We start from the raw sequence: 27,638 nt of genomic DNA on the forward strand, positions 1-27,638 counted from the left end.
GCAAACAAACTAGGTTTAGGGATTAGCGGCACAAAATATTGTTTTAAAGGATTAGTCCACTTTCAAATAAACATTTCCTGATAATTTATTCACCCCCATGTCATCCAAGATGTCCATGTTCTTTTTTCTTCAGTTGAAAAGAAATTAAGGTTTTTGATGAAAACATTCCAGGATTATTCTTCTTATAGTGGACTTCAATGGCCTCCAGACGGTTGAAGGTCAAAATTAGTTTTAGTGCAGCTTCAAACGATACCAGACGAGGAATTGAAACTGAATATGCTTTATAAACACAAATGATCACCTTGCAAGTGGTTCCGCCATTGCCTATTCTTTCCTATTCTCCTTACGAAAAATTTAACTGGCGCCACGTTCGTTCCGTAAATTGAATAGGGGAAGGCATAGGACATACAGTGTAAGCTTTTTGAAGAATACAGAAGTCGTAATGGTGGAACCACTTGCAAGGCGATCAGTTGTGTTTATAAAGCATATTCATTTGTATTTTTTTTTTTTAGAAAATGACTGATCGTTTCGCTAGATAAGACCCTTATTCCTCATCTGGTATCATTTAAAGCCCTTTGAAGCTGCACTGAAACTGTAATTTTGACCTTCAACAGTGGAGTCCACTGAAGTCCACTATAAAGAGAATAATCCTGGAATGTTTTCATCAAAAACCTTAATTTCTTTTCGACTGAAGAAAGAAGGACATGGACATTTTGGATGACATGGGGGTACGTAAATTATCAGGAAAATTTTATTTGAAAGTGGACTAATCTTTTATTGCTATATTGTTACTAAAATGGTCATTTCCCTATACATTTCTGGTCATTATGTTTTATTCTTTTAATATTATGTAGGGCCTATAAAATGGGCATGTTTAGGTTCGGGGTGGGTTTTAGGGATCTTACATTTATCTATAAAATGATAAAATATTTCATGTATATTTCAGCAGCTATCCAAACGTACAAAAATGTTTTATTGTACATTTTGTGTCTTTGAAGGTTGCGCATTAATACCTACGTATTAACAATGAGAACAGGCTGTAATATAATGACTAATAGACCCCTCGACCCATGTCCTCACTCATAAGCATTTTTTAACCTGTTAAAATCTCAATTATTAACACGATTAACATGTGAGGTGTCTGAACTAGAGATACTGGAGCCTAACTACCAGTTTGATCGGATTCTTTAACTGACGAAACATGGAGAACATTGTAGGGACCTTCAAGGTTGGGGACTATGTGGTGTTTGCCTTTCTGTTTGTAGTCTCGTCAGGTATCGGGGTCTTCTTCGCCATCAAAGAGAGGAAGAAAGCCACATCTAAAGATTTTCTGGTTGGGGGCCGTCAGATGTCTTGCGGGCCGGTGGCCCTTTCTCTCACCGCCAGCTTCATGTCTGCAGTCACAGTGATTGGGGCCCCATCAGATGTGTACAGATACGGGGCCTCTTATGTCATCTTTGGGGTCGCCTACACGTTTGTGGTGTTTTTAACCGCTGAGCTTTTCCTGCCTGTTTTCTACAGATCAGGCATCACCAGTACATATGAGGTATGAATGAACATTTCAAATTTGCTTTTGAAGTCAAATGTTAAAATGTTAATAATAATAATGATAATGATTATAATAATAGTAATAATAATAATAATAATAATGGTAACACTTCAGTATGGGGAACAATTATCACTTTTGACTAATTGCCTGTTAGCCTGCATATCAGATGTTTATAGCACTTATAAAGCACATATTAATGCCGTATTGTGCATGACCATATTCTACATCCCTTAATCCTACCAAATACTTAAACTACTACAAAAAAACTACCGTACTAAATATTAATAAGCAGTAAATTTGGAGTTTATTGAGGGAAAAGTCATAGTTAATGAATATGTGTTCCCTATACTAAAGTGTTACCAAATTTAAAATGTATTTATTTGAATTGCACCTAAAATTTCTATCCATTTGGATTGTACAAATTTTAACAAACAAACTAATAAACTCAAAGTGGTGCATATTTGTCAATCATAAGTGAATATTGCTTGTTTCACTGCTAGCCATATTTTAACCATGTTCAAACTTTTGAACAGATTTATGCTGATTCTAAGTAATTTGAATGAGTGCATTCATTAAAAAAAAAATGTTTATTTCATTTTTCATTTATGTATGACTGACAACTATGCATCACATTAGGTTTATTAGTTTTTGTTAAAACTGTGTAATACAAATGAATAGAAAAGTTATTTACAATTTAACTACATAGATCTTACATTTAGATTTTTTTTAAAGGGATAGTTCACCCAAAAAATGAAAATTTGATGATTATCTGCTTACCCCCTGGGTGACTTTGTTTCTTCAGTAGAACACAAATGATGATTTTTAACTCCAAGCGTTGCGGTCTGTCAGTTGTATAATGCATGTCAATGGGAACTCCATCTATAAGAGTAAAAAAAAACATGCACAGACAAATCCAAATTAAACCCTGCGGGAAACCGAACTGAAGTATTATAATTTTTTAACTCTAATACACCACTATGCCCAACTGCCATGCGCATCCAGTTGGTGAGGTCTGAAAACACATTCTGATGCCGGAAGTGATCGCTCGCACTCATAGACATATACACACGAGATATCACTTCCGTCATGCATTCAGACCTCACACACCAGGTGCGCATGGCAATTGAGCATAGTGGTGTATTAGAGGTAAAAAAAACAATATAAATACTGTTTGGTTTCTCACACAAACCAATCGTTTCATGTCTTAGGACATCAATGTGTCGTCACGAGCCGTGGGGTTTTGTTTGGATTTGTCTGTGCATGTTTTTTTTTTTTTTTACTCTTATAGATGGAGTTCCCATTGACATGCATTATACGACTGACAGACCGCAACTCTTGGAGTTAAAAATCATCATTTGTGTTCTACAGAAGAAGTCACCTACATCTTAGATGCCCTTGGTAAGCAGATAAACATCAAATTTTCATTTTTGGGTGAACTATCCCACTATCCCACAAGTGTAGTGTGCCTTTTTTATACTATACTGAAATAATATTTTGTCAATTATCTCAAAGTGTTTAAAATTAACTGGTTTTGATCAAGTTAAATATAATATTTAATGTGACTGAATCAAACAGACATTAGCTTAAACTAATGAAAAATGAATCCTTTTTATATTCACTTTTTACAATATATTTATATCACATGATATCATTATTGCATAATATACTAATATTATCTTATTCAAATATAAAATATAGAATATGTCTACTACGGGACAGAAATGAAGTACTAAGTTAGATGTGGTGTTGGCCAGATGTTGCTAGGCTTTTGGAGGTCATGACCTTTAGTAATAAATCCTGTGTCAGCTGTAGTCATGCAAGTTAAGGCCCAGCATGTACATATTTGTTCTGATTTGTAACTTGTGTTTTTCTCACAGTATTTGGAATTGCGGTTTTGTAAGCTTGTTCGTGTTGCAGCCACTCTAATTTATATAATTCAAACGGTGAGTGTGATTCAATATTCATACACAATATTCAAAACACAAATTTTGTAGATTGGTTTTTGGTTTTTGGAGTTTGGTTTTTGATAAATTATTATGCTGATTGTTCTATTTTTAACTCCTCAGATTCTGTACACAGGTGTGGTAGTTTACGCCCCTGCTTTAGCTCTGAATCAAGGTCAGTCTGCATTCATCACAAAGAAATAAATTACCTTGTGTTTTTTTTTTATATAAAAATTGTCATGATTTAGAAATTAAAAGCAATTTCTACCCTGATTTTAGCCCTCTGATTTGAACACTGTTGGAAGGGGTATGCTGTGAGACTTTAATGTAAACAAATGTAATCAAAGACATTTAACATCTTTGCATATGAAATGAGTATTACATGTGGAACTCATTTGAAACTTATTACTACTTTTTTTACTTTTACAGCTGTCGAGATTAACTAACTGTGAAAAGTGATAATTATAGCATAATTATATCAGAAACCACTGATCACAGATTAGACATTAGAATTAACACAGTTGCTTACAGTATCTCACAGAAGTGAGTACACCCCTCACTTTTTTTACTCACTTTTGTGGCCAGCGGTTTAGACATTATTGGCTGTGTGTTGAGTTATTTTGAGGGGACAGCAAATTTACACTGTTATACAAGCTGTACACTCACTATTTTACATTGTAGCAAAGTGTCATTTCTTCAGTGTTGTCACATGAAAAGATATAATAAAATATTTACAAAAATGTGAGGGTGTACTCACTTCTGTGAGATACTCTACATGCTGTGGCATTACTGTCGGGTCAGTAAAAGTCTGTTTGCAAAGCCTGTGCAGAATTGCGACTGATTTACCAAAGAATTCACAGTGAAAAGTACCAAACAAACAAATAATGCTCTACTGAGACATTCACATAGTTGAAAATAAATAACCACTTTCCTAGCATTACGATCCTTTGGAAGGAATGTGATTTTTAGTCCAGTGACCCTGTATCTATACACGATGGTGTACAAGTAGGCGTTTGATTTGATTCTGGCGGTCTTTCGTCGCACTATTATGTCATACTGAAGGAAAATCCGAAATGAGTCATTTTGGTAGCTTGGTTTCAATAAAAGGTGTTTTTGGACTAATGTGAATGTTTTGAATTCTCAATCTTACAGGATATTTTTATAGTACCTCTTAACATAAAAGATCAAGAAAATTTTGATTTCTCAATTCACAACCCTTTTAAAAAGTATTTGAGATGGTATAGGAGAATGATTTCATGAATGAATGTCCCTTGTGAAAAAGTGCACTGAATTGTATTGAATGTGCACTTGTAGTTGTAGTTGTAGTATATATATATATATATATACACACAAAAAAACTGCATTTGCGGATGATATTAATTAAATAAAAGACCACTTAAGTGTACTTAAAGAGAGTCAACTTTCATGACAATGTTTATGAAGCAACTCTTCTAGTAACTTTGTTACTAGTTCTAAAGTGACATTTTACAATTATTAACGGAGACTTGAGCTCAACTGTTAAACTGTCAACTTGAGATTTGAATCCATGGCGGAAGGAAGTAATTCTGCACAAAAAAAGGGTCTTTTAAAGACACTCTGTTGTTGTGTCTTATTTATTTACTCACTTGTGCCCTCAAACTGTTGTATAAACTCAATATCACACTCATAGTCGTGCGATATGGCTGAATATCAGCATGCTGTGATTACCTACGGCCAAATCACAGCCGTATACTCGGTGGTTGCATGCTCCCTCAGACCCGGAACTAAACTACTTTCGGAAATGAAAGTGTTGAAATTTCGAGACATCACGATGTGATGCCTGGATTGCAGCAGTAAAGCAAGAAGGCTGGATACCAACTAGCAACTTTAGGATATGCAGCACATATTTTGATTCTGAATGACATTGGTTCTATTAAATTATTTGTATATCTTTACATTAGCTGTTTACAGTTTTTCTCAATCGGTTAGACACATTTCTCCAAACTTAGGTCACTGTTCTCAAAACAGTTAACACAGTAATCTGAACACTTTGTAATTGTCCTAAACAGGTTGTAGATTTTCCTTCATTTCATGCAAATTTTAAATCACATGCATAATTTTTTCAAAACACTGTGCACAAAATTCCCACATGTTTTCACAGTAGTTCATACATCCAACCAGAACTTTAATATATCAGGCGAAAACAATTGCAGCTCTTTTTATTGGTTTTACAAGTATCACAATTATTTGTGCACCATTTTTCCAAACATAACAAACAAAGCTCTATGGTCTATGGTCCTCAGGGCACCCCTGTTCGAGCCGCTTCAGACAGTCAAGCGAGTCATTGACTTGCAAGTGCTTTCTGTGCCTTGTGTTTGGGCCAACTTTGGCTGTCCTCAAGCCAAGGCATGTACCTAAGGTGCTCCCCACTTCGTTCAGGGCACAGGTCATAACTCTCTCTGCTCCTCCCATTTCTGAGGATGAGCAGTTCTTGCACCTACTCTGCCTGGGCCCTCAGGATATATGTCGAGCCAATTCTGGCAGTCGGAGCAGCTCTTTGTGTGCTTCGGAGACCACGCTAAAGGGCTGCAGGTCACGAAGCAGAGATTATCCCACTGGATAGTGGATCATGCTGGCCTATGCTTCCTTAGGCTTACAGTGTCCTATTGGTGTGAGGGTCTACTCCACTAGGAAAATGACTTTACATGGTCGAATGGAATATCCATTGGTGACATCTGTGTGGGGGCTGGCTTGTCCTCGCTGTCTACCTTTGCCAGGATTTATTACTTGGATGGCCCTGCCTTTCAGGCACATATCTTGTCTGCTTAAACAGTCTATGATCTACTGATGCCCCTGGGGTTTTGGCCTCATTGGCCTGAGCGTCACCATACAGGGTGAATTCTTTTCCCCATCCCATACCACCTTAGTGTTTTCTATGAAATCCCATTTAAAGCCCTCATCCCTGAGTTCTTTGGGCTGGGCTCGCTGGACGGGTCTTCTGCACTTGTAGCACGGTGCTATTGGGCTGTGTTCCCCAAAGCATCAGCTAAAAGACTGATGGAATGTGAGTAAACTGTATGGAAAGGGAAAGTCTCAAATTAGTAATAAGGAATGAAGCAGTTCACATTAGTTGTATAACTATCAAGTCAGCTGACAAATGAAATGAGTAACACGTTACAATAATGTTGTATTGTGTAACATTAGCTAACTGCATTAGTTTACAAAAGATAAAAAAACACTTATTATCACTTATATCACTTATTAAGCTCGGCTAATGTTAATTCCAACATACACTAATGCATTACACAATGACAGTAGTATTTTTAAAGATTGTGCATTAACCAGATTAAATTAAATAATAATTGTTTTTCTATTTTTGTCTTTAGGAAAGTCATCATATGACTATGTAAGTCAAGACTACAAAAAGGGTTTAAACAATGTTTTTTATGCTTGATCAACGAACCATAAACAATTATTGCACATGCACCTGTGGAACAGTCCTTACGACACTAACAGTTTACAGGCAGTAGATAATTAACATCAGTTACAATAACTTAGGACACAAAAGAGATCTTTCTACTGACTCTGAAAAACATGCCCAGTGTGGCAGGGAGGCATGAGGACTTAAGATGTGTCCAGATCCCCTCCAAAATATATAAACTGTGTATGTTGTGTTGCATGTGACTGTATACTTGAAAACAATATAGGAACATATTTTGCATATGTTGTCATCAGTGTTCCCTCTAATTTTTTTTTTCTCGCTGAGCAACACTTTTCTCTGTTGAGCGCACATTTTGGCCACCTGAGCAAAAACATACTTTATATCAGACCTGTACAATCAATGTAAACACACACACAAAAAAAAATGGTTTTATCATGTAACTGTAACATTTAACTTTAATGTGCCGTTTTTATTTTATTTGACCCTTGATGTAACTTAGTGATAAATTAAATAATATGTTTGAAAACAAGTCACTAAATTAAGCACATTTTAGGTTACTTGAGATTTTTTTCACATTGCTGTATTAACTGTACCAGTCTTTACCAAGAAATTCTATTAAAAAGTAATTTCAGTTCAATTCTTTCTAATAATATAATATGAGCAGTTACGATGATGGTTTGGGACAACCATAATGTATTTTTGTACATTCAATTATTAGCAACAGTGTTAAACCATCAAAATTACATGTTTATTGCTTATGAATTTCACAGATTTTATATACCAGGAGGTTAAGATTTTTCGTGGCAAGGAGCCCTAAACAATCCCCTTGTGAGATCATTTTTTTTATTAGGCTTACATTATAATATAATAAAATATAATATAATATTTAAGTATTTAAACTGATATACAGTATTATATCAGTTTAATGCTTCCATTTATTTCAATATATTATATAGTGAAAACAAACTGAAGCATTTAAACTGAGTGATAGCTAAATATTTTTAAGAAAAGTGAACGTTAACTCGTTTATAGTTATCTAAACATCCCTGAAATTCACACACACACACAAATCTATTTAAACTGAGATATATCACTTATGTATTTTGAGTTTGCAAGCTACTGTACACCTGTGGTGGGTGTGTGATTGTAAATGTCTCAGAGTTTTGTTAGCATTCTGTGCCCATCATCCGTTATTTCCACCACTTTTCATTAAAACATGACGTTTTATTTCACATTTCTTTTCGTTTCGCGTTGCCTCTCGTGTTGATGTATTTAGTCTGAAAACATAACAGTATTCACAGTCGTTCTCTTTCTATGAAACCTGTAAACCGCATTCACCGGTTCCAGCTCTATAGCGACAATAACGCTATAGCGGTTGTCCAGAGTACTGCAATTATTTATCCTTTAAACTACTACAATCATTTTCATGTCTGTTCTCTGCGCGGCAATTATTTCTTTTGTGCGGCCGCGGCTTCAGAAGTGCGCGGCCGCGCACGCGCGCAGCTTAGAGGGAACATTGGTTGTCATTTATCAGGTTTCTGTAAATGTTTCCAGTGTCAATTCCACAAAAGGTCTAATCTGTATGTTTTATTCTGAACTGCTCTTTGTCTGACCGGCTTGGAAATATCAATGTCTTCCAATGGTTTTGGATCAATCTAAAACAAAGTGGCTTTGTACATTTCCTAATCTGCAAGTATTTACTAATGTTCTGTGTGAAAAGTTGAAAAGTATATTTTAAAGGGTACAGTAATGCCAAGTCAACATTTATTTTCAATTTTCATTTATTTTTTGTAAATACCTTAAAGGGGTGGTTCATTGCAATTTCACTTTTTTAAAGGGATAGTTCACCCAAAAATGAAAATTTGATGTTTATCTGCTTACCCCCAGCGCATCCAAGATGTAGGTGACTTTGTTTCTTCAGTAGAACACAAATTATGATTTTTAACTCCAACTGTTGCCGTCTGTCAGTCAAACAATGCGAATGAATGGGAACTCAATCAATAAGATTCGAAAAACCTTGCATAGACAAATCCAAATTAAACCCTGCGGCTCGTGACGACACATTGATTTCCTAAGACACACAAAATGTGTCCAATATGTCCAACTGCGTTCAGCACTCGCTTAGTGAGGTCTGATCGCGCTCTGACAGCAGAAGTGATGTCTTGCACTCATTGAAGTATAAGCGCGAGACATCACTGCCGTTGTCAGAGCGCGATCAGACCTCACTAAGCAAATGCTGAAAGCAGTTGGACATAGTGGTGTTTTAGAGGTAAAAAATTATATAAATACTGTTCCCTTTCAGTCGGTCACGTTCGACGTACGTCAGTAGTGACCGACGAATTGGGATATCGCTTAGAGAGCCCTATCATCTTCGTGTAAACTAAAACAAGCCAATGGAATTGGCGTGCGATATTTGCATAATGCGCACCGCCCCCGTCAGGTGTATATAAATAGGAAGCAGATGCAATCGCACTCTGTCTTTCGCTTCGGAGCCATTCACTGGTGTCCTGTTTTAGAAGACTCCTTTCTTCGTTTGTTTTATTCTAAAACATTGCCTCAGAAGAGGATTTACAGCGAGCTTTCAGTGCTGGTGAAAGGGCACGTTCAGCGAGGTCGCGAGTCTCCGAGGAGCTGAGCTATAAGCTCGAAAACTGCTGTTTTCACAGCAACACAAAGAGTGTGTGCGTGTGTAGCGATTTGGGCCGGTTCCTCGGTGTGTCAGGGAGTGGTGTACCTGACACATCGCGTCGCTCCCTGGGTGCTTCAGCACGAGTGAGTTGACTTCCCCTTCTAAAAGAGCTTTACAGACGAACCCTGACAGTATGTCATTTCGTCTGTGCGTTAATGGGTGCGGTCGTTCCCTGGTCCCTGCTGATGGGCACAATCGTTGCATCTCGTGTTTGGGCATTCTGCACGCTGAAGCAGCTTTTGTGGATGGTTCATGTTCCCATTGCGGGAACATGACTATCGCGATGCTGAGGTCGAGACTCTCCTTCCTGAAGTCTCAGGAAGCGGGGGTCCCCTCTCCTATGCCGCGTACGACCGTTTTTTCCGGCCCCGGGAACCGGAATGACGGTACGGCGCTGTATAGGAAGGGTGACCGGAGGATTACGGTCAGGGCTTCCCCGCCGAGCGGAAACGCTCCTCGGGCCCCTGCCGCCTCATCAGCACCGCAACCCATCGTGCCACCGTTGGTTTCCGCTGGGCCCTCTATGGACTGTCCAGCCGTTACCTTTGGTGTGCTGGCGGCGGATCGGATGTCGATCGCTGCATCGGAAGGTGAGCCTGAGTCCTCGGGGGAGGATTCGGACGCGCTGCCGCCCGGGACGGTAGCGTTGCCCGAGTCGGATCCCGAGCTCACGGCTGTGCTCTCCCGGGCCGCCTTGTGCGTCGGGCTTGAGTGGAACCCTCCACCCTGTCCCGGCCCATCTCGGTTGGACGAATGGTACTTGGCGGGGGGTCGCGCTGGTCAAATCCAGCGTCCCGCCCCAATGCCTTTCTTCCCGGAAGTACACGATGAGGTGACCAGGTCTTGGCAAGCTCCGCATGGGGCTCGTACAGGGCCTGGTCCCTCGTCCGCCTTCACCTCCCTGGACGGCGGGCTAGCCAGGGGGTACGCGAAGATCCCGCCAGTCGAGCGGTCTGTTGCGACGCAGTTGTGTCCAACGGCCGCTGGCTGGCGCGGTGAGCCGCGTCTCCCGTCCCAGGCCTGTGAATTCTCAGCCGGTCTGACTGAGAAAGCTTACAGTGCCTGTGGGCAGGCTGCCTCTTCCCTGCACGCGATGGCCCTTTTGCAGGTCTATCAGGCAAAAGCGCTGTCGCAGATGCCCCAGGAAGGTCCTGACCAACAGCTGCTTGGGGAGCTGCGCGCTGCCACTGACCTTGCCCTACGGGCAACGAAGGTGACAGCGCGTTCTGTTGGCCAGGCGATGTCTACTCTGGTAGCCCAGCAACGCCACCTCTGGCTGACCTTGGCAGACATGAGGGAGACCGACAAACTTCGGTTCCTGGATTCCCCCGTGTCTCCGGTCGGCCTTTTCGGCGACGCGGTGGAGAGCTGTGCCCAACAGTCCTCCGCTGCACAGAAGCAGGCTGAGGCTATCAGACATGTCATGCCACGGCGGTCCGCTGCTGCCTCCACCCAGCCGCCCGTGGCTCAGCCTCAGCCCTCGGCACGGATGCCCTGGCACACAGCTGGCCCCCGGGTCTGCGCAAACATGCGTTTCCCCCAGTGAGCCTTCTCGCACAACTCATGTGCAAGGTCAGGGAGGAAGGGGAGCAGGTTCTGTTAGTGGCTCCATACTGGCCCACTCGGACCTGATTCTCAGACCTCATTCTCCTCGCGACAGCACCTCCCTGGCCGATTCCTCTGAGGAAGGACCCCCTGACTCAGAGACGGGGCACCCTGTGGCACCCGCGTCCCGATCTGTGGAACCTCCACGTGTGGTCCCTGGACGGGATGCGGAGGTTCTGAGTGATCTCCCGCAAGCGGTCGTAGACACCATCACTTCCGCTAGAGCTCCTTCCACTAGGAATCTCTACGCGTTGAAGTGGAACCTGTTCGTCGAATGGTGCGCCTCTCGCCGAGAGGACCCCCGATCATGTTCGGTCGGATCCGTGCTTTCCTTTCTGCAAGATGGGTTGGAGCGAAGGCTGTCTCCCTCCACCCTCAAGGTGTATGTTGCCGCTATTGCCGCACATCACCATGCAGTTGAGGGTAAGTCCCTGGGGAAACATGATCTGATCGTCAGATTCCTGAGGGGGGAATTCCCTTCCTCCGTACCCTCTTGGGATTTGACCCTGGTTCTCACAGCTCTCCGGGGTCATCCCTTCGAACCTTTGCAATCAGTCGACCTGAAACTAATGTCTCTTAAGACAGTTCTTCTGGTTGCATTGGCTTCCCTGAAGAGGGTAGGGGATCTGCATGCATTTTCGGTCGACGAAACGTGCCTAGAATTCGGGCCCGGTGCTTCTCACGTCATCCTGAGACCCCGGCCTGGATATGTGCCCAAGGTTCCTACCACTCCCTTCAGAGATCAGGTCGCAAGCGCTGCCCTCGGAGGAGGCAGACCCAGCCCTAGCTTTGCTCTGTCCCGTCCGCGCTCTGCGCGTTTACGTGGATAGAAAGCGAAGCTTCAGGACCTCAGATCAGCTCTTCATCTGTTACGGAGGCCAGCAGAAGGGAAAGGCTGTCTCCAAGCAGAGGATGGCCCACTGGATAGTGGATGCCATCGCCTTGGGGTACGAATCCCAGGGCGTGCTTTGCCCGCTCGGGTTGAGAGCCCACTCCACCAGAGGGGTGGCCTCTTCCTGGGCGCTGGCTCATGGCGCCTCGCTGACAGATATCTGTAGAGCTGCGGGCTGGGCGACACCTAACACGTTCGCTAGGTTTTATAGCCTACGTGTAGAGCCGGTATCCTCGCGTGTACTCGCATCCACTAGTCGGTAGACGTGTTGTACCCGCTCTAAGTGTCGGCTTGCAATGCCATTCCCGCCACTGGCCGGATACGTGCATACTTTCACTCCAGTCGTGTTCCCCGCTTGGCGAACCCTGTCGAGTTCCTCCGCCTCCCCCTTCGGCTCGGACATTGCGGAGTGTCTGATGCCAGGCCTACATCCGTCGCTGACGCTGTCTGTTGGCTGGGGCCCATATGTCGTGACCCCTCTACGTGAGCGGTCCCATATGTGTATTTTCCACGGTTTAAAACTCCCTACGGGCCGAGTCCGTGTCTTTCCCTTAGCAGAGCCAGCTCTGCTGTCACCTGTCAGATGAGTCTCCCCCTAACCAGGTGGAGCCATCCCAGGGACTCCATATGCGTACTGCCCCCTGGGCCAGTCCATGTGTGTATTCCCACGTAAACTCCTCCCCCATTGGGTAGGTAGTGGTCTCCGCAGCGTCCCTTACGTGTTCGCTTCCCCAGTGTGTAGTTTACTTAGTGGGTAGTGGTTAGACAGCAGTAGACTCTCTCGGTGTAACCTCGCCCCCTTCACCGCCAGCCGGTGCTATGGGCTGCTGAGCTTGCGCTGGGCACTGGAAGGGGTTTCGTAACTGTGGCGCTTTAGTTGGGATCCCAATTCGTCGGTCACTACTGACGTACGTCAAACGTGACCGACTGAAAGGGAACGTCTCGGTTACGTATGTAACCCTCGTTCCCTGAAGGAGGGAACGGAGACGTACGTCCCGTCGCCACAGTTTCTGTACCCTCGCTGTAGCGCGGACACCAGTTGTCTCCTCAGCGAAAAACAGAGTGCGATTGCATCTGCTTCCTATTTATATACACCTGACGGGGGCGGTGCGCATTATGCAAATATCGCACGCCAATTCCATTGGCTTGTTTTAGTTTACACGAAGATGATAGGGCTCTCTAAGTGATATCCCAATTCGTCGGTCACTACTGACGTACGTCTCCGTTCCCTCCTTCAGGGAACGAGGGTTACATACGTAACCGAGACGTTTGGTTTCTCGCACAAACCAATCTTTTCGTGTCTTAGGACATCAATGTGTCATCACGAGCTGCAAGGTTTAATTTGGATTTGTCTATGCAAGTTTTTTGGCTCTTATTGATCCAAGTTCCCATTCACTCCCATTATTCGGCTGACAGATGGCAACAGTTGGAGTTAAAAATCATCATTTGTGTTCTACTGAAGAATAAAAGTCACCTTCATCTTGGATGCACTGGGCGTAAGCAGATAAACATCAAATTTTCATTTTTGGGTGAACAATCCCTTTAACTTTAGTTAGTGTAATATTGCTGCTTGAGCATAAAAAGTATCTGCAAAGTTAGAGCACTGAAAGTTTAATGCGTTTGCAATGATTTTTAACTCCAACAAAGGATATTGTCTTCTAAAGTTATGGCAGTTTATTGCCTACAATTACGACCGCTGTAAATTAAACAGTACCTTTATAAAAAGTGCTCTTCTGCTTGACCCTCTTCATTACTGCTATCTGGGTCTGATTCTGGCTCAAATTGATACGGCAATATTGATACCATTATTTACATTTCCACCGAAAGCATGCAACTATTGCACATAATGGAAAGGGGCGTGGCATTTCCGCATGACGTGCGCAAGATGCTTCAGCGAATCACAATACTCTGGGACAGCTAACCAGTCTGAGCCCATTGCGTATTTTGGAGGGAGTGGTATCATAGAACCAGGAGGTCAAACCAGCCATTCAAATGACAATGGAGACAGTGGTGTAGAATAAAGGTAAAATATATGCAAAATATGGCGTTTTTTTTTTTTTTTTAAACAAAGACATGTTAAACTGTGCCCCATAAACACAATCAAGCTTAGAAAAAAAAAAAAACAGTGAACCACCCCTTTAACTATTCAGTTTGCGCTAGACTAAAAGAATGCGCTTCTGTGATCTGTGATTTAAAAATGGAGCAACACAAAATGCTTCAGGAATAGACTTGCACAATAGTATTCTAACGTGTTTATTATTGTTTATGCCCTTGAAATAGTGACCACACCAACTACTGGCCTGGCATGCATAATACAATACAGCGTTTTTAGTCGTTTTTGCAGATCCGTGTGAATGGGGATCATTTGGACAATGTTGTCACCTGTACGTGGAAAATGCAAAGGAAAAACTTTTCCATGTTTAGTACATTGTTATCATGTAAAAGTACCCTCTGTCAATACATCTTTGATGTATCCTGTGTATTTACCTTTACTTAATATGTTATTCCCAGGAAGATAAGTGATATATTGAACTGATGTTACCTGAACCTTTTGTTTCATGATGATCTGAGAGCAGATCTCCAATATATGTTTCTGAATTAGTCTGGTGAAAAGAAGAAGATTTGTTAAGTTGAACAAGGAATATTCAGCACTTTGCCGGCATTATTCACCTGCATCTCCAGCACTTTCTGTGTTTGCTCAACCTGCATACTTATCTGTAACCTTACCCTGTGATTCTTGCCTCATCTACGCCACAGTTCTACAATAAACTCCTGCAGCTGGGTTCATCTTCATCCTATCATATTTAAAAGCATTTCCCTGGGCTTTTCTGCAGTCGTAGATGACAAATTTTCCATGACAAATTTAATCATGAAGGATACAAGCAATGTTGCCTTCAATCTAATTATCGTAATCTTATTTACAAATTGAAACTCACTTAAGCTCACTATTTTTTGAGAACCTTACCTTACATGACAGTCAGGCTGGCATTTTTTCCATGTAATCATCTGTGTTGATAGTTCTGCCATAAGCACAAATTAAAAAAAATTAAAAAATAAATCACCCAAAACAAAAATTCTCTCATTTTCTGTCAGTTTTTTTATGAAGAACACAAGTGAAATTTAGAAAAAATCTTCATAAAGAACAAGCTTCATATAGAACAAAAAACGTTCTATACATTAACGGAAAGACTAAAATTTCTCATTTGAGATTATTCCCAATAAAGCAGCGTTCACTAGATACTTAATATAATAGTGTGTATGCAATTCCAGACAGACTTTGCCATTTTGACCAGGTTGATGCAGTTTAACCCCTTAAAGGATTAGTTCCCTTTCAAATGAAGCTTTACTCACCCTCAAGCCATCCTATCTGTATATGACTTTCTTCTTTCTGATGAACACAATCTGAGATATTTTAATAAATATCCTGACGCATCCAAGCTTTATAATGGCAGTAAACAGGGGTCACGAATATGAGCTGAGAATATGAGATGTGCAACCATCCACATCCATTCATCATGTTCAACTTACAGAAAAAGTGTAACTGACGCAACGCCAGTTTACACTTTCTTTGTAACTTGAATACGGAAGGCGATCAAGTTTAGAAAAAAAACCAAAACAATTGTTTTGGTTTTTTTTCTAAACTTGATCGCCTTCCGTATTCAAGTTGCTTCTTGTATTCTACTCTGTGAGACCTTTCAAATGACATATCACACATGACTATCTGAACTGTATGATGTATTTGACACATTGCAGTAAAAAAAAAAAAAAAACTTTTTATTTTTTTTTATTTTTCAGCAAATAACTTAGCAATACTTAGGAGTTAATCAAATTGTTTTAATTCATTGTAAAGTTCAGACTCTAAGCTTTTAAATAACTATTTTGTGTTGATCAAGGCAGGAGTTTTGAAAAATATGATTATTAACTTTTTTTTGTAGCTAGGTGGCGCCCGCGGGCGGTACACCCCAATTTAGCGGGATGACTCTCTTTTGTTAAACTTGAGAGTTTAACAAAATGGTTGCATGCATTACAAAGCTGAGTATTTAAGCTTTAAAATGATACTTTTTTTGTGTTATTCCCATCACTGGTTGCTTAGTAATTTGATTATGATTTTTTTTTTTTTTTTGCGCTTGGTGCTTAAAGGGTTTTTTTTTTTTGTAGTTGTTTTTGTTTTTGCTGAGGCCCCTTGGTGGGCCCCTGCTTCCTTGTTGAGAACTACTGATTTATATGAAAGTCAACTCTAAATTTATGAGTCATTCATGCAGAATATCAGGTATATAAACATATACTTTTTATTCTTTTCCCATCAGTGACAGGATTTGATCTTTGGGGATCCATATTTGCTACTGGCATCGTCTGCACGTTTTACTGCACATTGGTGAGTGTTAAATAAAGATTTGAACTAACATGATTATGATTGTAATTATGATTATGATCTATGATGATTATAATTGTGATGTGATGTGAATATGACTGTCATGATTGAGTGTGATTGATATTGTATTGATTTTTATTATGATTGTTCTTTTGATTATGATTACCATTGTTTATGATTTATTGTCATTATGTTTTCAGTTAGGATACTTCTATTTAATCCTGAAATGCAAATGACCCATTCTTAATTCTTATGTTGTTTTAAAAACTGCAAATGATCTGTTTAATTAATATTCCTATTACCTCTTCACTGTAAAGAAATACTCTGAGAAAAATTTAAATTCCAAGGCAACTTGATGCATTCATAACTTTTAATTCTGTCAACTATTCTCTTAATAATTGTCCTAAGTAACTTGTCAGTTTAAATTGGTTTGTCTGGTCATTATAATAATTTCATCAAAGCATCTACAGACTTCTTGTTCAGCAAATTTTCAGGTGGTAACAATGATTTTATCTATCATTCTTGATTCTTGAAGCTCTATACTATTTATGGTCTAAGAGGACACTTAATATGTTAAGTGAACTATGCTATCTTTGTTTGTGAAGAAGCAATCAGAGTCAAACAAAGACAGCATAGTTAATAGTTAAGCAACGATATCCAGGAGATATCAATATTTTTGTCACATGCTTGCAGGACAGCCTTTTGTTCTGCGCAAATAGCACATTACTATTGAAATGCGTTCCTCATACGTGTCAGTAACTGATGCAATGCGGAGTGAACTGTATCGAAAGGGAACGTTTTGGTCACTAACGTAACCTTGGTTCCCTGAGATAATGGCAACGAGCATTGCATAGCTTGCCATGCTATTATGCTTGCACAATTCAACACTACTGCTTCTAAGTTGAAAGATTCAGATGATATGGCAGTCAGCCTTGCCTGTTTTGGCGGGGTGAAATGCCTTTTGTCTGTGCAGATACACAGACTTGAACCAATCAGGCTTCAATATTCGGAGAATAGTTTTTTTTCTTACAGCATGACTATATTGTCATTATAAAATTAAATATATAGATAATAAAAATGAGAAGTATCAATTACTCTGTTAATGTATCACCATCATACCTAGAAAGTTATCTGTTTAATGAGAAAACATAAACTGTGTGAACTAACTTGTGAAATGTTTGACTGTTAAAATATCACTGTATATTTAAACCTGGGAGAAATGTTTAAAGTTTGGTGAATGGGGCATTCAGTGGTTGGTAATCAGACAGAAACAGGAGAAACAGTGCCAGTGTTTGTTCTTTAGGGTGGACTGAAGGCTGTGGTCTGGACAGATGCCTTCCAGATGGTGGTGATGGTGGTTGGGTTCCTCACTGTTTTAATCCAGGGTGCGATTAAAGCAGGGGGAATTGAGTCTGTTTGGAGCACAGCTTACACAGGAGGCAGAATGCACATCTTTGAGTATGTATGTGTTCAGACATTCACTCAATGCGCTCATGTTATACATAATAAATAAGAACGGATTTCATTTTAGTTGTATTATTATTGTCATTATTAGAATAATTATTGATTTATACATTGTTTACCAGCATCAATAAGGAAATTTAAATACTAATACTTTGTAACAGGTTAAAATACTTTTGTGCACTATTCATTCCAGCTTTGATGTCAATCCACTAAGGCGACACACGTTCTGGACCCTCACTGTAGGGGGTACCTTCACGTGGTTGGGTATCTATGGGGTAAACCAGTCAACCATCCAGAGATGCATCTCTTGCAAAACAGAAAGTCACGCACGCTGGTGAGATGCCATTATATTTAATTTTCCCTAATATTCCCACAATCTGGTTATGCATTTTGATTAAAAAAAGTGTCTGAACTTGATTACCATTCAGTTTAAATGAAAACGTCTATACAAATACAGTTCCCTTTCAGTCGGTCACGTTCGACGTACGTCAGTAGTGACCGACGAATTGGGATATCGCTTAGAGAGCCCTATCATCTTCGTGTAAACTAAAACAAGCCAATGGAATTGGCGTGCGATATTTGCATAATGCGCACCGCCCCCGACAGGTGTATATAAATAGGAAGCAGATGCAATCGCACTCTGTCTTTCGCTTCGGAGCCATTCACTGGTGTCCTGTTTTAGAAGACTCCTTTCTTCGTTTGTTTTATTCTAAAACATTGCCTCAGAAGAGGATTTACAGCGAGCTTTCAGTGCTGGTGAAAGGGCACGTTCAGCGAGGTCGCGAGTCTCCGAGGAGCTGAGCTATAAGCTCGAAAACTGCTGTTTTCACAGCAACACAAAGAGTGTGTCCGGTGTAGCGATTTGGGCCGGTTCCTCGGTGTGTCAGGGAGTGGTGTACCTGACACATCGCGTCGCTCCCTGGGTGCTTCAGCACGAGTGAGTTGACTTCCCCTTCTAAAAGAGCTTTACAGACGAACCCTGACAGTATGTCATTTCGTCTGTGCGTTAATGGGTGCGGTCGTTCCCTGGTCCCTGCTGATGGGCACAATCGTTGCATCTCGTGTTTGGGCATTCTGCACGCTGAAGCAGCTTTTGTGGATGGTTCATGTTCCCATTGCGGGAACATGACTATCGCGATGCTGAGGTCGAGACTCTCCTTCCTGAAGTCTCAGGAAGCGGGGGTCCCCTCTCCTATGCCGCGTACGACCGTTTTTTCCGGCCCCGGGAACCGGAATGACGGTACGGCGCTGTATAGGAAGGGTGACCGGAGGATTACGGTCAGGGCTTCCCCGCCGAGCGGAAACGCTCCTCGGTCCCCTGCCGCCTCATCAGCACCGCAACCCATTGTGCCACCATTGGTTTCCGCTGGGCCCTCTACGGACTGTCCAGCCGTTACCTTTGGTGTGCTGGCGGCGGATCGGATGTCGATCGCTGCATCGGAAGGTGAGCCTGAGTCCTCGGGGGAGGATTCGGACGCGCTGCCGCCCGGGACGGTAGCGTTGCCCGAGTCGGATCCCGAGCTCACGGCTGTGCTCTCCCGGGCCGCCTTGTGCGTCGGGCTTGAGTGGAACCCTCCACCCTGTCCCGGCCCATCTCGGTTGGACGATTGGTACTTGGCGGGGGGTCGCGCTGGTCAAATCCAGCGTCCCGCCCCAATGCCTTTCTTCCCGGAAGTACACGATGAGGTGACCAGGTCTTGGCAAGCTCCGCATGGGGCTCGTACAGGGCCTGGTCCCTCGTCCGCCTTCACCTCCCTGGACGGCGGGCTAGCCAGGGGGTACGCGAAGATCCCGCCAGTCGAGCGGTCTGTTGCGACGCAGTTGTGTCCAACGGCCGCTGGCTGGCGCGGTGAGCCGCGTCTCCCGTCCCAGGCCTGTGAATTCTCAGCCGGTCTGACTGAGAAAGCTTACAGTGCCTGTGGGCAGGCTGCCTCTGCCCTGCACGCGATGGCCCTTTTGCAGGTCTATCAGGCAAAAGCGCTGTCGCAGATGCCCCAGGAAGGTCCTGACCAACAGCTATTTGGGGAGCTGCGCGCTGCCACTGACCTTGCCCTCCGGGCAACGAAGGTGACAGCGCGTTCTGTTGGCCAGGCGATGTCTACTCTGGTAGCCCAGCAACGCCACCTCTGGCTGACCTTGGCAGACATGAGGGAGACCGACAAACATCGGTTCCTGGATTCCCCCGTGGCTCCGGTCGGCCTTTTCGGCGACGCGGTGGAGAGCTGTGCCCAACAGTCCTCCGCTGCACAGAAGCCGGCTGAGGCTATCAGACATGTCATGCCACGGCGGTCTGCTGCTGCCTCCACCCAGCCGCCCGTGGCTCAGCCTCAGCCCGCTTGTCGCCGAGGGCGCCCGCCTGCGTCTTCCTCCGCCCCTGCTAAGTTGGCAAAGCAGCAGCCTACACCAGCCAAACAGCAGGGTGCCGGGCGCGGACGTGGTGCCCAGCCCGTCTCTGCCAGCCAGGTGGCAAGCGGTCGGGGAAAACTCGGCCCTGAGACGGGCGACCTGGAGCAGAAGGTTCCTGCCCTTTGGGAGAGTATTCCATCTGCTCTCCCACCCCCGGAGGAGGGCCGGGGGGGATTTTGTGGCGGCTGTCCATCTACCGCCGCTGGCTCTCCGGAGTCCAGCGGTACCCACTTTGCCACAAAAAGAGCAGTTTCCTCAAACTCCAGGTCACAACAGGGGGTGTCTGCCAGTGTGCCAGACTCCGCCTCGCCGCTGACAGCTCCCTCCCCATTCGCCAGCAGGTGGCAGTGTGATGGTGCAGACCGCGTCCCGTGCGCCGTCTCCCATGCACACTGCTGCCTCGCAGAGTCCGACCCCACTCCGGGCCGCGCTCAAGCCGTCCGAGTCGGGTCCCTCTCTGCCTTGCTGCCCCACCCCCGGTGCGTCTGTGGTGCCTTTGGTCCCGCTGGCTCAGTGTCTGGAAGCGTGGATAGCGCTCCCCAGCCTGTCCAGTGGGCTCACTCGTACTATCAGACTCGGCTATGCGATTCAGTTCGCCCGGCGTCCCCCGGTCTTCAGGGCTGTCCACTTCACTCAGGTGTCGTTGGACAGTGCACCTGTTCTCCGGGTGGAGGTTGCTGTCCTCCTGGCGAAGGATACAATCAAGCCGGTCCCTCCAGCCGATATGAAGTCAGGGTTCTACAGCCCCTACTTCATTGTACCGAAAAAGGGCGGTGGGCTACGGCCAATCCTGGACCGTCCCCAGGATTGGTTTGCAGCAATAGACCTGAAGGACGCGTACTTTCATGTCTCGATTCTGCCTCGACACAGACCCTTCCTAGGTCGGTCTGTGTTCGAGGGTCGGGCATGTCAGTACAAAGTCCTACCCGACATGGTTGTAGCTCCCAGCCAGTTGGGTCTTCAGGTCAACTGGGACAAGAGCAAACTCGCCCCCGGGTAGAGGATCTCTTGTTTCGGTCTCGAGCTAGACTCGGTCGCACGGACTGCGCATCTCACCGAGGTGCGCGTCCAGTCGGTGTTGAACTGCCTGAGCTCGCTCAAGTGCAGGACAGCGGCTCCACTGAAAGATTTTCAGAGGCTCCTGGGGCATATGGCATCTGCAGCCGCGGTAACGCCGCTCGGATTGCTTCATATGAGACCGCTTCAACACTGGCTCCGCGGCCGGGGCCCGAGATGGGCGTGGCAGTGCGGCACGCTCCGTGTCCCCGTGAGACCGAGCTGCCGTCGCACCCTTGTCCGGTGGTTGGACCCTTCGTTCCTGTGGGCCGGAGTACCCCTCGAACGAGTGTCCAGGCACGCTGTGGTCTCCACAGATGTCTCTGCCATGGGATGGGGGGCCACGTACAACGGGCATGCAGTGACAGGTCTTTGGACGGGGCCTCAGCTGCATTGGCATACCAATTGCCTCGAGTTGCTAGCGGTTCGTCTTGCGCTGGCCCGCTTCAAGGAGCTGTTGTCAGGCAAGCACGTTCTAGTCCGCTCACTAAGCACTGCGGCCGTTGCGTACACCTACCGTCAAGGTGGTCTACGCTTCCGTCGCATGTTACAACTCGCCCGCCATCTCTTGTTGTGGAGTCAGAAGGATCTGAGGTCCCTTCGGGCCACTCGTGTCTCAGGTGTGCTCAACCGTGCAGCCGACGAGCTGTCACGGCAGCATCTACTTGCGGGCGAGTGGCGGCTCCACCCCCAGGCGGTCCAGCTGATTTGGCAGCGTTTCGGCGAGGCCCAGGTAGTCCTGTTTGCCTCCCCGGAAACTGCCCTCCGCCAGTGGTTTTATTCCCTGACCGGCGGCACGCTCGGCACGGATGCCCTGGCACACAGCTGGCCCCCGGGTCTGCGCAAACATGCGTTTCCCCCAGTGAGCCTTCTCGCACAACTCATGTGCAAGGTCAGGGAGGACGGGGAGCAGGTTCTGTTAGTGGCTCCGTACTGGCCCACTCGGACCTGATTCTCAGACCTCATTCTCCTCGCGACAGCACCTCCCTGGCCGATTCCTCTGAGGAAGGACCCCCTGACTCAGAGACGGGGCACCCTGTGGCACCCGCGTCCCGATCTGTGGAACCTCCACGTGTGGTCCCTGGACGGGATGCGGAGGTTCTGAGTGATCTCCCGCAAGCGGCCGTAGACACCATCACTTCCGCTAGAGCTCCTTCCACTAGGAATCTCTACGCGTTGAAGTGGAACCTGTTCGTCGAATGGTGCGCCTCTCGCCGAGAGGACCCCCGATCATGTTCGGTCGGATCCGTGCTTTCCTTTCTGCAAGATGGGTTGGAGCGAAGGCTGTCTCCCTCCACCCTCAAGGTGTATGTTGCCGCTATTGCCGCACATCACCATGCAGTTGAGGGTAAGTCCCTGGGGAAACATGATCTGATCGTCAGATTCCTGAGGGGGGCCAGGAGACTGAATCCTCCTCGCCCTTCCTCCGTACCCTCTTGGGATTTGACCCTGGTTCTCACAGCTCTCCGGGGTCATCCCTTCGAACCTTTGCAATCAGTCGACCTGAAACTAATGTCTCTTAAGACGGTTCTTCTGGTTGCATTGGCTTCCCTGAAGAGGGCAGGGGATCTGCATGCATTTTCGGTCGACGAAACGTGCCTAGAATTCGGGCCCGGTGCTTCTCACGTCATCCTGAGACCCCGGCCTGGATACGTGCCCAAGGTTCCTACCACTCCCTTCAGAGATCAGGTAGTGAACCTGCAAGCGCTGCCCTCGGAGGAGGCAGACCCAGCCCTAGCTTTGCTCTGTCCCGTCCGCGCTCTGCGCGTTTACGTGGATAGAACGCGAAGCTTCAGGACCTCAGATCAGCTCTTCATCTGTTACGGAGGCCAGCAGAAGGGAAAGGCTGTCTCCAAGCAGAGGATGGCCCACTGGATAGTGGATGCCATCGCCTTGGCGTACGAATCCCAGGGCGTGCCTTGCCCGCTCGGGTTGAGAGCCCACTCCACCAGAGGGCTCATGGCGCCTCGCTGACAGATATCTGTAGAGCTGCGGGCTGGGCGACACCTAACACGTTCGCTAGGTTTTATAGCCTACGTGTAGAGCCGGTATCCTCGCGTGTACTCGCATCCACTAGTCGGTAGACGTGTTGTACCCGCTCTAAGTGTCGGCTTGCAATGCCATTCCCGCCACTGGCCGGATACGTGCATACTTTCACTCCAGTCGTGTTCCCCGCTGGCGAACCCTGTCGAGTTCCTCCGCCTCCCCCTTCGGCTCGGACATTGCGGAGTGTCTGATGCCAGGCCTACATCCGTCGCTGACGCTGTCTGTTGGCTGGGGCCCATATGTCGTGACCCCTCTACGTGAGTGGTCCCATATGTGTATTTTCCACGGTTTAAAACTCCCTACGGGCCGAGTCCGTGTCTTTCCCTTAGCAGAGCCAGCTCTGCTGTCACCTGTCAGATGAGTCTCCCCCTAACCAGGTGGAGCCATCCCAGGGACTCCATATGCGTACTGCCCCCCCGGGCCAGTCCATGTGTGTATTTCCCACATAAACTCCTCCCCCATTAGGTAGGTAGTGGTCTCCGCAGCGTCCCTTACGGGTTCGCTTCCCCAGTGTGTCTAGTTTACTTAGTGGGTAGTGGTTAGACAGCAGTAGACTCTCTCGGTGTAAGCTCGCCCCCTTCACCGCCAGCCGGTGCTATGGGCGGCTGAGCTTGTGCTGGGCACTGGAAGGGGTTTCGTAACTGTGGCGCTTTAGTTGGGATCCCAATTCGTCGGTCACTACTGACGTACGTCGAACGTGACCGACTGAAAGGGAACGTCTCGGTTACGTATGTAACCCTCGTTCCCTGAAGGAGGGAACGGAGACGTACGTCCCGTCGCCACAGTTTCTGTACCCTCGCTGTAGTGCGGACACCAGTTGTCTCCTCAGCGAAAAACAGAGTGCGATTGCATCTGCTTCCTATTTATATACACCTGTCGGGGGCGGTGCGCATTATGCAAATATCGCACGCCAATTCCATTGGCTTGTTTTAGTTTACACGAAGATGATAGGGCTCTCTAAGCGATATCCCAATTCGTCGGTCACTACTGACGTACGTCTCCGTTCCCTCCTTCAGGGAACGAGGGTTACATACGTAACCGAGACGTTATCTGGCCATTCTACATATCAATGTGTTTAACAGTGATGCAAAGTACTTGAGTAGTTGTAATTCATCATATAATGACATATTTGGTGAAATTTGTATTTTATTTTTTGAAATTTTGTACGTTAATATTCTTGTATCTTAAACAGTACATGTCATGTATGAACTGATCAAATATATAACTTGAATGCAATGTAAGTAACATCTTCCTGTTATGGACTGCTTCAAGACTTGGGTTGAAGATCCAAATGTAGCTTTATTGGGACAATCCAGAATCATAATCCATATATACCAGGCAAAAGGTCAAACACATGGGGTAAACAATTCAAGTGAGCAACAGGGCAGAAAACATAGGCAAAAGGGTAATTTGGAAAACAGGCAGATGATAAACAACAACAACAACAAAAAAAAAGGCATAACTGAATGTAATGAAGCATAATTAGTCCAGTCAAAGGGGTACGGGAAATGCAGTTCATAAAGCGGTAAAGGAGACAGAAGCAGTGCCCTCTGGTGGCTATCATAGGCACTCCGACTGGCAGGTGTGACACATCCACATTCCTAAATGTTTTCGAATATTTTTTAACCCGCTGGTGCTGCTTGTGTGGCAGTGAAACATTATTTTGATGAAATGAATGTACTATATTTTAGTTTGTTAATGTTTTTTATTTAAGGGGGGTGGTTTGGGGGGTGTAATGCTATTTCATGCATTCTGACTTTTACACTGTTAATGAGTTGCATTTTCAGGCTAAACATGGCCAACGTTTCAATACACCAGTTGGACGCATGACGGAGTATTTCTGTGCCAAATATACTACTTCCGGTTGTGGACATGTTTCGCCGATTTTTTTTCGAGTATGGCCTGTATCACATCATAAATGGTGGAATTCTTTGAATAAGCACTTCTCCATGATAGCACATTCACACACACATCACCCAGAGCAAGAGCACGCCCATCAACGTGCTTCGTTCGGGATACGGAAGCGGAGAGATTTTTCAACAATGGCTGTGTCCCAATTCAGGGGCTGCACTCTTTGAAGGCTGTATACATCATCAAGGCAGTCTCATTTAAGAAAAATAACCGTTAGTGAATATCAGTCAATTTTATTACGGTTACTTTTCTTAAATATGATATCCTTGATGACGTATGTATCCTTTAAATGTGACCTCCGGAGGACACAGCCTCCGAAATGAGATGCAAAAAAAGGAGTGTGTTTTTGGTTGTGAGAGAAAGATGACCTTTTTCAGCTTCCCAGCGTTAAAGGAACAGTGGATGAAGTTTGTTTTAATTTTGAGTTGTGCACGTATTTGTTCCCGGGATTTCGATGATGAATGCTTTGTAAACAAGTCCCAGTTCAGTGCTGGATTTGCAGATCGGTAGTGAGTAAAGCTGCATCAGATGTCTGTGTTTTGTTGGCAATCAGTGCGCAAGTGCATAAAATGTAAACAGCACAAACGTTTTTGTTCCCTTTTTATTTATAATGATTTCACAGCTTGCAGATGATCTCTACACAAAAGCTGCGAGTTGGACTTTTCGCTGCGAGTTGCACTTCAAGGCTTTGGCAATAGATGCCTGTTGACATACATAGAACGCTGTCTTTAAATTATAAGAATAACATATAAGAATATGCCACGTTCCAAATTATTATGCAAGTGACATATCAGTAAGATTTCAGTAGAATAACCATTCAGATTTTAGTTTTTCTAAGAAAATGTTTGTTTGTTTATTTATCCATGTCTTTTTAGATAACTGGTATCAGTCTCAGACAAAATAATTTGCCAGATCTATGGAAACCCTACTTAGAGGTTGTTCCACATTATTAAGCACGTCACAGTTTTCATGCAAAATGGGGAGGAAGAAAGATCTTTCTGAAGATGAAAATACCTGTTTGCTGCTAAACACTGGCTTTTTTATAGCTGCCCTTTTAATACAATTGATTAATTTCATTAATAAGCCTTTATCTGACCAAGTTCTGCTGTGCTCTAAATCACTCACAAATCTTATGATAATTCGATAATCTCCATTCAGTTTTCACACAATATTAGTTGTTTTCATGCCTTTTGCACAACATTGGACCATTTCATGCTTTTCATCTTCAGACAGTGCGTTTTATAAGTGTGTGGCATGATGGGTTTTGGTCTAAAATCAAGAATGTCACATAGTTTAACTGCTAAAATGTAAGAGTAAAATGTACAATTACAAATTAATAATATGTTGAAAATAATCATACGTGAGGGTGATTAACCCAACTTAACCCAGGCCCTCTGGCACAAATCACCCCGGACCCACAAGTTTAAAAAACTAGCATGACCCAGCAGTTAAGAGCTAACATTATGCTAACTGTATAGACTCATTGTGTAGCCTGCTAAAGCACTAAAACATGTTTGAAATGTTTACAAACTTTTCTATAATTGTTCAGACACTACAATCAAAAAACCTTGATCATAGAAATTTTACTTTGAAAGGGAAAAAGTTTTTTTTTTTTTTTTTTTAGCTAAAATGTGCTTTACTCTCATGCCATGTGTCTCTCTTCTTTGGAGGATGAGTAAAATGGATGGCTTTTCAAAATGATGTGGTCACATGACCAATTTCTTCTATGGTTTTCCAGAAACAATGGGTGGAACTACTTCCCTCCTGGCACAAATCACCCCACTCTCCCCTATAGGGGGAGATCTGTTAGTGTTTAAAGTTGTATTATTTTGGAATTTAAAAGGTTTTCTGGTATGTGTTGGTTACCATTGTGTTGAAGAGTAGAGTCTGTGGTTAGGTTTATGATTGGCTGAACACCATTAAGACTATAATAACTTTATTTAAAAAGTAACGGCTGTGCACGCTAAAGCACAGTGATTTGGTAGAAACTTTAGTACATACAGGTTTGCTTTTGTTAACTAACTTGAAAATATGGAATGTGTAGATTATTATAAAATATAAGAAATGTGTTACATAATATATTGTACCATATATGTGTTTATACTGCATGAGTAAATATATCTGCAATATATTATGCATGCAGTACCATATCTAATCACATATAAATCTATTATGAAGTATATTACTGAATATAAAATTACATACATTATGATATATTAGTAATTCTATTTACTATATTATTCAAAATATGAAAAGAGGCAATTCCTTATGTATTATTTAATAT

The 27,638-nt window shown here is 44.2% G+C and overlaps 1 protein-coding gene across 1 annotated transcript in view; it reads left to right on the forward strand.

Moving 5' to 3' along the window:
• The first annotated feature begins 1,195 nt into the window (after positions 1-1,195).
• The window catches only part of slc5a12 (solute carrier family 5 member 12), a 43,162-nt gene continuing 16,719 nt past the window's right edge, over positions 1,196-27,638 (forward strand). Inside the window, exons 1-6 of the mRNA XM_067379477.1 lie at positions 1,196-1,546; positions 3,427-3,492; positions 3,616-3,667; positions 16,407-16,474; positions 17,775-17,929; positions 18,129-18,269. Of these exons, the coding sequence (XP_067235578.1) occupies positions 1,202-1,546; positions 3,427-3,492; positions 3,616-3,667; positions 16,407-16,474; positions 17,775-17,929; positions 18,129-18,269 (827 nt within the window). The 5' untranslated portion in view covers positions 1,196-1,201. The remainder of the gene's footprint in view (positions 1,547-3,426; positions 3,493-3,615; positions 3,668-16,406; positions 16,475-17,774; positions 17,930-18,128; positions 18,270-27,638) is intronic.

This window comes from Chanodichthys erythropterus, chromosome 24 (assembly GCF_024489055.1).
Source record: "Chanodichthys erythropterus isolate Z2021 chromosome 24, ASM2448905v1, whole genome shotgun sequence".
In the NCBI taxonomy this organism is placed as follows: Eukaryota; Metazoa; Chordata; class Actinopteri; order Cypriniformes; family Xenocyprididae; genus Chanodichthys; species Chanodichthys erythropterus.